We start from the raw sequence: 13237 nt of genomic DNA, 5'->3' as shown, positions 1-13237 counted from the left end.
ATAGGTTCAATGTACACTTATATAATACTTTGTACCTGTATTAATATACTTGGTATATATTATAATCGTGCCAATTACTATAAAACCAAAATTAAGTGAGCACCATTGACGACAATACTATCATGGCGATTTTTAATGATTTCTCTGAACGATAAAGTTCGTTTTCTCCCTTACTGTACTGTGTAGCAGATACTTATCTTTTTATTTTAATCAATACACATTACAAATATTAATTAAACATTGGTGTCAACAATAGTAAGGCGTATCTTTACGCATCTCCTAAACGAAATAGCAACATTTCCCATTTTGATTTTGATTTCTTTAGTACGTATCTTTTTCTTATTTCAGTTAATACTCTTTACCAAAACTAATGAATCATCATTCGCACCAGTGTTTGTACGGCTATTTTCATTTTTCAAACGACTCTACCGAGTAAACAAGCATTTCAAACGAATTTTAGGTTCAGGAATGAAATTTGCTCTTTGCAGCCGTTGTCCAAATTTCAAGACGATAGCGCAAATAGTTCTGAAGTTATTAAAAAAAAACACACGAGCTTGTCATATTATTATTTGTTTAGCCATGGATGAATAATTTAACAATAACTTGTTAGAGGAAATCTTTTCTTACTTGTTATTTGCTGCGCTGTAACACTTGCTCTCTGAAACTCTTGCTAACTGGAATATTTTGTCTGCTTGTCAGTTGGATTAGCGATTTCGCATAACGTGTTTACCTTAGAATTCAATCGTCAAATTCTTCAAGGTTTCATTTTATTTTTATTATTTTAGCTTTTATGCGAGCTTCAGAGCGCATAGTTCCAAAAGGAAGGAATATCACTAAAAATTGCGATAACTTTTGAACAAATCAGTACTAATATAACATTATATAATTTAGAACAAATAGTTCAATAAAGCTCGTCTTAAGTTCATAAATGAAAATGGCCCTTTCCACATCTCAAATTTTAACTTTGTTGTGGCTTTTCTGAGGACTGAAAAGAGGTTCACGTGGTATATTTTTTACTACAAGTTTAACATTTAATAATTATTGAACATTACATTTTTGTTGTACATTTTCTATGTGAATTTTTCTATAAAGTTTTGCAATTTCAAGTTTCTAAGTTTTTCAATTTTGTGTAAAAAATCTAAATGTAACGTCAAATAAAAAATGTATAAAATGTTCGCGAAATGGCACTTAAAACTGCAACAACTTCCAAACAAATTAGAATATAGAAAAAATTCAAGTTCATAAATAAAAATATCTCTTTCAAGACATCAAAATTCAATTCAGTAGTTTGGTTTCTGTGGCCTGCAAAGTAGCCAACCTGAACTTTTTTATCTCAATTTTAACAGTTTATTAGTTGATGTATCTCGAATGTCAATTTTTTTTATCATGCACCCTATTCATTTTTTAACGAATCAACGTAATTTCAAGTTTAGAAGTCTTATAGTTTTTCATAACAAAACAAAATGTAACACAAAGCTAATCACATAAAAAACAGGGGCGTTGGTGCTTACTTTCCTTTAATATTGTGAGAAAATTATACATTTTTAGAAATTTCATTTAAAAATGTTTTTTTTTTCATTAAGTGTCACTGGATTTGAATTTTGAATTCAATAAGTTTGATAAAACAAATATTTATATTTTATTTAGTTATTTATTTTATTTTATTTGTATTTATTTTGCAGGTTAAATCTTCAAATAGCTGCAACAGCGCTACTTTATCTAATCATGCCGATATTGAGTTCGGGTCCGATTTGGAAATCTTCTTGGGAATCAGAACTTGAAAATTGTTACCACAATGGTTGGAAAAATGTGATGCAAATTCAAAATTATGATGCCTTGAATGAAATCGTGAGTAAACGAGACGGTAGGCCGAGAAACACATTTTTTTTTAAAAATTGCTGCCTTCAAAACTGCTGTTCTTGTTAGAAAGAGTTATTTATGAGGAATAAAAATCATCGGAGGCATCAGCAGATTCTGGAGACTGGTTTATTGAAAAACTAGGTGTAGTGTCACGATTTATAGCCAGATACGCAGCAATATTCGAATGCAAAGAAATCAGATACGAATTTATGTATGAGTCTGCAAATGGCAATCACGCAGAATTGAGTAATTAGGAGTAATTAGGGTGCTGATTTATCAAATTAACGTGACAACGACAAGCGTTAGAAGAATGCCAATAACTTTCCAATGTTTGTGTGATTTAAATTGTCGTTCATTACAAATTTGTATTACAGCGTGATCATGTATTCATTTGGTTATTATTTAATTTTCAATGATAAGGGCACTTTAACCTTATTCGCTGGTATGTTAGATAACCCTTTGACAATTATTTTTGAAGCGAACTATAAGTTTATTTCTATGTGCACTTCTGCACATTTAAATCCTTTGTATTTAATAAAAAAAATATATGACCGTGCCAGTCAACTCAACGTTTCGTGCAATTCGATAAAAGCTACGGAAAAGATTTATGAGTACCAAAGGAATGTGGGTTCATCATGTCCGCATTTTTCTTCTTAAAAGGCCTGGTTTCTTAAGACAAGCGCCATATCTGGGCGTCAGCGTTAAGTTGATATTACCCTGACGCCAACAAAATACTGTTTTGTTAGCTCAGCGTGAGCAGTCGGTCCAGCGCAGACATTATCTCGCATTGCGCATGCTTTAATAACGTATACAAATATTTATTTTAAACTAGCTTTACCCTGCGAGCGTTGCAACGCTTTTAGTTTGAATTTTAATTTTGTATTTAAGTGTGTAAATGATATTTGCAATTATGATTTGAAATGAGAATTTTATTTAATGGAGAAAAAACCAGTGATAGTTTCAGCACTTAATTCTCTAGGATATCGTTAGTCCGTTTTAAAACAGACATGTATGGTGATGCCAAGAACTATGAAGCATATTTTGGATGATGATAGGAAATAAGTTTGGATCAATGGCGACATCAGGTATTTCTGCTAATATGAGCTGACCAATTTGACATGGTGTGATTTTTTCAATAAGCCAAATCAGAATGTGTGCATGTGGCAATCCTCTTTTTTGCCATTCCAACACCATGTCTCTCCAAAAACATGACGCTTCACAATGAAATCAAGTAAATATTTTAATCTTTGTTTGAACACACGTGCGGTAATATCCTGACGATCCGATGATGATTGTCCTGGTAACAAAAGCTCTTAATTTCATCCCAAGCAGGATTGCATGTAAATGTACTAAATAAATCCGGTTAGTGCTTGAGTAGTGCATGGTTGATTCGTGAACAGTCTTCTTTCCTGTTGCTCAGACGTTTCTAAGGAACGGGCTAAAGCATTGTTTTCTCAATTAGTTTCAAGTTTTTTTTCCCGTTGCTCAGATGTTTCTGAAACTCGGATGTCCTCTTTTTGCGTGCTTGATATGTCGATCGACTAAAGGCCTGGTTTCTTAGGACAGGACGCCGTCAGTTGGAAATCAGCGCTAACCTCTATTTGGTCCATTTGTGAGTTTGATAGTATACGTCATCGAACGCTCATCTTGAACTACAATTGCCGTCCAACTCAACTGCAGTTGGATTACAACGTGACGTTAACCACAGAAGCAATGGCGGACAACATCCAACAGTACATTGAAATCAGTCAAGACTTTGATTTTGACATTAAACATAGCTTCTTCATTAAACATAGCACTCTTTATTTAGCTCAGCTATAATATGTTTTTTCTTGGACAAAGTCATTATTTGTTCTCTAAAACACTGGTCGACAATAACAAAATCAATACAAATTCAAAATAAATATTTGTTTATGTTATTAACGCATGCGCAATGAGAGATAATGTCTGCGTTGAACCGACTGCTCACGCTGATCTAAAGGCTTGGTTTCTTAGGACAGGACGCCGTCAGCTGGAAATCAGCGTTAACCTCTGATTGGTCCATTTGTGAGTTTGATAGTATACGTCATCGAACGCTCATCTTGAACTACAATTGCCGTCCAACTCAACTGCAGTTGGATTACAGCGTGACGTTAACCACAGAAGCAATGGCGGACAACATCCAACAGCACATTGAAATCAGCCAAGATTTTGATTTTGACATTAAACATAGCTTCTTCATTAAACATAGCAGTCTTCATTTAGCTCAGCTATAATGTGTTTTTTCTTGGACAAAGTCATTATTTGCTCTCTAAAACATTGGTCGACAATAACAAAATCAATGCAAATTCAAAATAAATATTTGTTTACGTTATTAACGCATGCGCAATGAGAGATAATGTCTGCGTTAGACCGACTGCTCACGCTGAGCTAACAAAAAAGTATTTTTTTGGCGTCAGATCTACGTCAACTTTCCGCTGACGCCCAGATAAGGCGCTAGTTCTAAGAAACCAGGCCTTGAGCTAACAAACCAGTATTTTGTTGGCGTCAGCGAGACGTTGACGTCACGCCGACGCCCAGATAAGGCGCTTGTCCTAAGAAACCAGACCTTAACAAAAAAGTTTTTTTTTTGGCGTCAGCTCTACGTCAACTTTCCGCTGACGCCCAGATAAGGCGCTAGTTCTAAGAAACCAGGCCTTGAGCTAACAAACCAGTATTTTGTTGGCGTCAGCGAGACGTTGATGTCCCGCTGACGCCCAGATAAGGCGCTAGTTCTAAGAAACCAGGCCTTGAGCTAACAAACCAGTATTTTGTTGGCGTCAGCGAGACGTTGATGTCCCGCTGACGCCCAGATAAGGCGCTTGTCCTAAGAAACCAGACCTTAAGAGCGATTTGTTTAGGTGGTATATTTTTGCAAATATTCTCTCTCAAGCAAAAAGAAATGCAAAAGTTGACAGTGGTCGCAAATTTGCTAAATCGAAAATTCACATATATATTTCAAATAATAAAAAGAGCAATAAAAATGTCATAAATAAAAAATATAAAAATGGTAAAATTCAAAACAAAAATCTATTTTTTAAATGAAATAAATAAAATGAATGTGAATTCGAAAACTTTGTAATAATAAACAATCTAATAGTTTTCAAGTGATAACTGTCAGCAATGAAACCTTCAAAAACTATATTTAACTGCACTAACCTAAAATTGCATACTAAATATAAATCTATTATATATAATTCTCTTACGTGGCTCCCAAATTTTGGCTGCATTTCTTTTCCGCCGGTGGCAACGTTTGCTTTGTTTTGAAAACACCAAAGCATTCTGCCTTTTAATGATGTGTTTCTGATCTAATATATATAATTCTCTTACGTGGCTCCCAAATTTTGGCTGAAGTACTTTGTACAACTAAATAAGATTCTTTTCACAACAGTTAAATATTTACTTTATTTTCTTCATTCATAGAGAAAACAGTCGGCAAAGAATTCTGTTAGGTTAAAAAACATTTCGCTAAAAAAATAACGAATTCTAAAAGAAATAAAATTGCTGTTGCCAGCCATAGAATTTTTTGAAAGTTAACTTAGCAACATGAATCAAAATGACATAGAAGCGCAACTAGATCAAAATTATGATACCATCCTTCAATTCTAAAAGTGTTGTATCGCCAAATGCCCAAATTAACAATTGTGTTCTTAAAGAAATTCTATAAAAAGTTTTAAATAAACAACCTACTTCTGCAACTGCTTCTTGAAGAACTTGGCTCATTGATTAAAAATATTGTTTCAATTTTACAGTACTAACTTTACTTCTACTTTCATTATTGCTATGACCCTCTTTCATTACATTTTACAACTTCATGCTAAATTTGAGGACTTAAAGTTGTTTTGTGGTTGAATACTGACATTTAGAAATGTGTACATAAAAAAATAATATTTAGAGGTTAAGAGTTGTCTCAGAAAAATTTGAATTGTTGACATTGAACTTAACAATGGAAACAATCGTTTTTGTGAAAAATTGAATTGTATTGTTGACATCAAAACTAAAAATATTGTGTTTCAACTTAACAATACTACCTTAATTTATACTTTAGAATTGCCTCGGAGAAATTTGAACTGTTAGCAATGACTTAAACAAAAAGTTTTATTTTAACTGACAAATACTATATTATAATTTAAACTTTTTCTATGACTATACTCATTTTCTTACTCTTTTCTTTGTTTTTTATACATTTTATTTTTTTGTGATAAAATAAAAAACTTATAGTTGTTCTGCTTCTGAACAGTGATGAAAACACAAAATGATGGACTTCATCAACAATCAAAATTTATAATTATTTTACAAATCAATAATTATTTTACAAATTCCATATTATTAAGGTGGCGCCCTTCAGAGAATTAAAAATACAAAATTATCTTCAGTAAAGCCGATGCTTTACATCCGGCGTTCAGTGGCAGACTACTATTTCATATTGTTTTACAACACATGGCTTTAGCCCTCTGGTGGGAAAGACTTTAAAACAAAACTTACAACAGTTACTTTTCGCAACAACTGAAATTTAGAATAGTGTGATTAAGAAAAATATGTGAACTGTTTGCAATTTCAAATTAATATTGAAATGTACAGGTTTAGAATTTTCTACAGTGAAAAGTTTTCGGAACTTCAGTATTCAAAAAAGTATACAAAAACTAGACGTTAAGAACGTATCCAATGAGCGAGCAAAGCGAGCATTGGATTGCGAAGCAATCCGAAATGAAATGTGAAAGCAGTTCCGGGGGATGGTGAGCGCCTGCGAGCAGGGGGCGAAGCCTCCTAGTAATTATATAAAACGTGAAATTTGCTTTTGCCTTTATTTTTATTAAACAGTTTTCACAATACTAAATCCGTGATACGACCAATAATTAAGAAATCTATTCTCGTTGATTTTACGTGCTTGTGCTCACCTTGCGTAAAGAATCTTGCGCGAATTATAGTTAAATATTAAAGTATATGTAATTTACTTTTCTAAATGAATAGATCTATAAGATAGAAAATATCACTGTTGTTATCTTCAAGATATTTGAAAACTGAATCGTTCAGAGCAAAATTTTAAACAATGGTTAACTTTTAACCAATCTAAAAATTGCATTTCAATTTTCGTTTATGCAGCTGGAACAGCTTTCCGCAGAATGTTCGAATGTTGACAGTGACCTATCTGTATGGAAAGTTTCATAGCATTTGGTTGGTTGGTTTAGGAGTCTATAAAGGACGGACAGACAGTAACACACTCATTTATATATGTATATATATATATGAGGTGGTTATCGTCGACCAGTGTTTTAGAGAACAAATAATGACTTTGTCCAAGGAAAAACACATTATAGCTCAGCTGAATGAAGAAGAGGAAGAAGAAGCTATGTTTAATGTTAAAATCAAAAATTTGGCTGATTTCAATGTTCTGTTGGCTGTTGTCCGCCGTTGCTTCTATCGTTAACGTCACGTTGTAATCCAACTGCAGTTAATTTGAACGGCAGTTGTCGTTTAAGCTGAGCGCTCGATGACGTATGCTGTCAAACTCACAAATTGACCAATCAGAGGTAAGCATTCGTTTCAAACTGACGCCGACCTGTCCTAAGAAACCAGGCCTTTTACACCTATTTTCTCATTCAAAAATTAAAAGTTTCTTCAAATAACTTTTGGGTATTGGAATGTCATAGCATTCTATTTCGAACATATATTGCTTACAAACTAATACATTATTATTCTTAATGGTTAGTAAACCAGTCTCTGACAACAAATTTCTTGGTATTATGCATAAATAATAAAACTGATAAGCGCTTGTATTTATTTATTTCAACTTATTTATTTTTTTTTATTTTTTTACACCTGGAACATTTCAAGTGGGTGCTAAGGCCGAAGATAATATTTCATTAAAAAACAAACATTATTTTTTTCCTAATAATAGCAATTTCCCTGTATCTTACTACAACTCTGATGTCCGAAAATTAAGTTCGAGGTTGGTTTTTCAAATGCAAGTGTGAACAGCAGGGTTGAAAATCGATAAAAAAATCATGCGATAGGATCCTAAAAATGTGAAAATGGGAAAGTAAATAAGTTGCAAAAATGTTTTCCACAGTAACAAGAAGGAACTTTATTGAAATATAGGTTTAAAACGGGATTGTCAGGGAAATTTCCGCCTTTAATATGGGGCTTGATCAAATCTGACTGCTATGCGGGAGTGACAGCGTCTGCTCATGCTGAGGACTAGGTTACTAAGAAGCTCTTGAGAAATCACTGTCCATTCCTATTACAGTGCTAATTGCAGCTGCTGAACTGTTGCTGACGGCTGGGGACGTGCTGCCAAGCGTCTCCCTAGAGTGTCCCTCACGTGTTCAATCGGATTAAAATCCATTAGCCTCACCGGACATTCCAGGCGCAATTTCTTCACTCTCCAACAGTTCTGAGACAGCCACTGTACGATGAGGCGTAGCATTATCGTCCGTGAAGATGAACTCGACCCCATTGTGCATCTGCCTAGTTGTAGTGTTTCTGTCACAACATTGAATGGCATCTCCGGTGGACTGGCGTTAATGGAAAACACCTTACTGGCCGTCATGCAAATAGACCACCCTTGTTTAGTCTCCTGACCACGGTAAAGCAAATCGGGGTGTCTAGTATTTTGCAGTGAGGGCCAAGCGTTTTATCCTGATGTCAGCCGTCTGTGCCTTCTAGACTGTAGGATTATACATCGGTCGTCCGCTTCAATGGTTGGACAAGGACGACCTCTACTAAACCTATATCAAAAAACTAATCCTATACAATATCAAAAAAATAATTTTTGTACTCACTCTAATCAAAATGTGCTATATTTTCCCCGGAATGAAATGCATTTAGAAAAAAAATATTTTCTCATTTAAAAACTACATTCCACCATTTTTATTATACTTAAACATCCTAACAAGAACAAAAGCGATTTCAAAAGAAAAGAGTAATTTTTGGCCTACCCAAAAAAACAAATATATCTTACTCTTTACTTTTACATTTACATTTTAACCTTCTTTATAGCGCAATTAGATATTTTTAGTGTTCTTTTGAAATTAACTTGTAATTTCTAAACAAAGTTTTGCTTTTTATTTCAGTGTCTGGTGCATACTTGGTTTATTGCTAACATAATGCAGCATTTGGTAATTTCCTTTCCTTTGATGATTGCGACTTACAGGTAGAATTTTTACTTTAGTTATCAGTATTTTTTATTTATGTTTCAAGAATTATTTTCAAGATAAGTACACTTTGCAAGTGCTGTAACATAAGATGTAAGCAGCGAGGAAGAAACGAGAACTCGATTGAAATCTCTCAGATTACAGGTGGTAGATATAAGTGATTTTGCGCGAAAAGCAATATCTGCCATAAACTAATTATAGAATTCAAAGCACGCAATGATTTCCCTCCATAAATGAGTTTTCTACGATCAATCTGGAACGCTCTATACAATCCAGGTGAAAAACCTACCTACTACAGTAGACCAGTAGCGTGCTGAAGTCAAAGGCCCACAGCAAAAGGGGGCATCCAATCATAGCCTTCTACAAGGTGATTCGAAGCAAATAGGAGGTCCGAACAAAATTGCAGAGATAGATGAGAGTCTTTTTACATACTACAAAAACAACGGTATTTTAAAAAGTAAAGCCGGTACTTTTCAAACAGTTAAACTTTGATGTATGTGACTTTAAACCCAGTATATTGCTGTAGTGAGAAAAGAAATCCTATTTGAAAAGTGATGATACGTTTACATTTGAACTAAGTGACTGTTTTCTTCTGCTTGGGACAACTATAGATTAAGATGCTCAATGGTGACAAATTAAATTTATTTTTCATGAACTCAATTAAAAAATACATTTTTATCGCTTTTTAACAATCATTTTATTCAAATTTTTATCATAAAATTCCTTAAAATCCATTTAATATATGTAAATGGATTAATAAATCTTATGTAAAACCCTCGTCAAAGATTAAAAAAATCCGTAAAAAAACGCTACCCAGACTATAGAGGATTAACTAGCTCTAAACTTTGTGGATCAAAAATTTGTTCTTTTACGGGTATGATCCAGCTTCTTTTATTATTATGTTTAAAATCAAAACTAAATTAATCCAGCCTCAAAAAAGGAAAAACTGAGAATAATTTTAAAATTAAAATAAAGTAATATTTTTTATTTCAATTTTTTTTCCATTTCAAACCGCTACACATAAACTACTCTTCAACTCGTATTTGAAACGATGCAGTTAAAAACAAAATTTTACTTATGTATTCTATTCACTCACTGATTTCAAACTCGATTAATGACATGAAATTTCTACTTCGTTACTAAGATTTTAAGAAATTAAATGCTATTTTAAACCTTTAACGTAATTCCTCAAACAAGTTAGCAGCGTATATTATTCTGAGCACATGTCTCATGTGGCACTTAAAATATCTTGTGTTTTATTTCCTCTCTCTCTCTCTATCTTTGTTTTTCTTTTTACTGATAAAGTTACTTTGATTTCGTTCATCTGACTTACAAATGCATTTTTTGTAGGTACCCCAAAGCTGGAATATTTATGGGGTTGCTTTTGTTTTTTGTACCATGTTTTTATTACGGCTATCAACTTTTTAAATTCCAATATCCATTTCTGTCATTTAACTCAGTCATATTTGTCCAGTAAGTCTAATGTTTTATTAATATTTTTAAATGATTTTTTTCAACCCTATGGGTTCTCGTTTGGTAATTACTGTCAAACTTTCGTTACTAGAAAAAGCTCTCTCAAATATGAGAAAAGATAACGGAATGACGCCTTACTCACAAGACCTCACCACCAAATCAATGTACCTGACATAATTCTAATTCAGTTTTCAATGACAAAACGTTTCTTCTTTACAATACTCTGCAATCCAGTTTTCTTGACATTTCTTAATTGGTTTCCAAATTTTAGGAAAGTTTTCATTTTTCAAGTAATATTTAATCAGATTTTTATACCAATTTTTAAGATGATTTCCCAACATTTAATATTAGTATACAAAATGTAATTAAAGTATTTATTTGGTTAAAAAAAGGAACAACAATAAAATGTGTTCAATGAGAAAAAGTAAAGAGAGATTCTTTATCTAACTAAAGTTACAGAGCTGTAACAACAACTTCAAAATTGTCTGAAAAAATGGATATTAGAAGAGAGACAGATTGATCACTGTCGGTTACTGCACTTAGCAAAGTTTCTCTCAAAGTACGCTTTCGTACTCCACACCAGTGGTTATAATATTGCTACACTATTGTTAGGTAGTGATAAAAAAATGAAATAGAGTGCAAATTAAGTCATATTTTATACTTAAGACGCATTTTGTCAAGGGTACAATTGTGATCAAAAGTTAACACTGAATAATGATAGCTAGTAATTTTTAGTCAGTAAAAGTAGCAAAAAGGTAGGATGACATTCTGTCCTAGTGGTACTTTGTTGGAAAATAAGTTATTTACGATAAACAGGAAGAATTTTATTTTTAAAAAAAGATTTAATTGGGTATAATATGAAAAAAGCACAACTACTTCCACTTACTAGGAATAACATTTACCTTTTAGTTTAATTAATAAACTGAGTTTTAAATATGCTTACTAAATTCATAAACTTCGGTAAAACAACAATATAAATTATTTCCAAAGGAACTAGACTAAAACAATTCCAACCTGGCAAGTAGCGACTTCCCTTATGAAAAAATCGAGGTATAAATGAGGTATAAACGAGGTATATTTTAAAGGTATAAAGGAGGTTGTTGTTTAAATACGTCGTAAAGGTTGAAAAGGGTGCAAATGAATACCTCAAAATCAACCTCAAATATACCTTAAATATACCTCCAGAGGTACAAATGTTTCAGCCTGAAGTATATTTTTTTACACTTGTGGAAGTATTTATTCAACAACCTAAGGTGTGTCATTTTACACTTCAGCTTATTATAAATCTATTTCAGGTGTATTTTGTTCGACATCAGGTAATTGTTTTTCAACCTCAGGTATATAATTTTATGCTTGTAGAGGTATATATTTATCAACCTGTGGTGTGTCGTTTTACACTTCTGGTTGTTATAAATCAACCTCAAATGTATTTTGTTCTACCTCAGGTAGTTATTCTTCTACCTCGTGTATATAATTTTATGCTTGTAGAGATATATATTTTTCAACCTAAGGTGGGCCATTTTACACTTCTGGTTGTTATAAATCAACCTGAAGTGTATTTTCAACAATTGGAAAGGTTATTTTTAATTAGCGCCATGTGTTCCATGTTCTACCTTAAGTTATTATTTCGTAACCTCAAGTATATATTTTTGTATTTTTAGAAACATTAATTTATCTACCAAAGATGTTCTTTTTTAGCACTAACGAAGGTGAGGTGTTATACGGACCACCTAGTTTATTAATTTTTAGACTCACTATATAAAAAATATAATATATATATAAAGATATATATATTATATGAAGAATAATGTACATTACATTTTTTTCACTAGTAGAGATCATTTATCAACCTGAAATTTTTAATATTAAACCTTCGGCAGTAATTGCTTCTTTTGTTAAGCTATAAAAGAAAGTTTCAAATGCATAATTCTTCTATAATTTTAATAGATTGATTTAAATCATCTTAAAATAACACTTATCCAAATTCTACAGTTAGTAAAAATTATTTATGGGAACTCATACTCGTATTTTTAGAAGATAGTTGTCTAAGGTGCTTGAATTTTTAAAGCTATAAAACTACAAATTTAAATAATTAGTCAGATGAAATTCAAAGTACTTTTATTTAAAACTAAAGTTTCACTTTTTTTACAAACCAACAAAATTATTTTAAATACTGTTTCCGTCTACATGTTGAAACTTGTAATTATTGGAACCTAAAAGGAAAAAAAATATAAATTAGTAAGAAAGTCATATTTACAATAATAGTGGCAGGTCTTAAAATATTAGAAAGTATTTTTTTATCATTTAAATTAACTGGATGAATTTAATTTTCCTTTTCAGATAAATATCTTCTGCCATTTCTATTCAATCCTCGTAGCTAAAAAGCATAACATGTATCACAGCCACAAAATAAAATACACTGAAGACAGTATTACCATTAACAACATTTACAGAAATTCAAATATACAGGGTGTTTATAAAGTCTCGGACCCATTTTGATGTTTAATAACTCATAAAATAATAAAGATAGATTAAAATTAATAACATAATGGTTAGATAGACTCAAAAACTTTCATGAACCTTGTCAATGAACTTCCACGTGTGACCCCTTCGTCGCACGGAGAATATCAAGTCGATAGTCAATTTCACGCCAGGTAGCGGCAAGCATGTCGGCATCCACAGAAGCTACTGCGGTTGTAATTCTGGCTTTTAGGCCATCAATGTTCGACACG

At 32.4% G+C, this 13237-nt stretch overlaps 1 protein-coding gene across 1 annotated transcript in view; it reads left to right on the top strand.

Annotated features, from left to right (window-relative positions):
• LOC107440795 (nose resistant to fluoxetine protein 6) overlaps nt 1-13237 on the top strand; it is a 55246-nt gene that overhangs the window by 27867 nt on the left and 14142 nt on the right. Inside the window, exons 9-11 of the mRNA XM_087167650.1 lie at nt 1683-1848; nt 8952-9031; nt 10383-10505. Of these exons, the coding sequence (XP_087023776.1) occupies nt 1683-1848; nt 8952-9031; nt 10383-10505 (369 nt within the window). The remainder of the gene's footprint in view (nt 1-1682; nt 1849-8951; nt 9032-10382; nt 10506-13237) is intronic.

The sequence above is a fragment of the Parasteatoda tepidariorum genome, chromosome 7, assembly GCF_982258835.1.
Source record: "Parasteatoda tepidariorum strain Cologne lab strain chromosome 7, Ptep-v5.0, whole genome shotgun sequence".
NCBI classification, from domain to species: Eukaryota; Metazoa; Arthropoda; class Arachnida; order Araneae; family Theridiidae; genus Parasteatoda; species Parasteatoda tepidariorum.
This window is presented reverse-complemented; position numbering and strand designations above follow the sequence as displayed.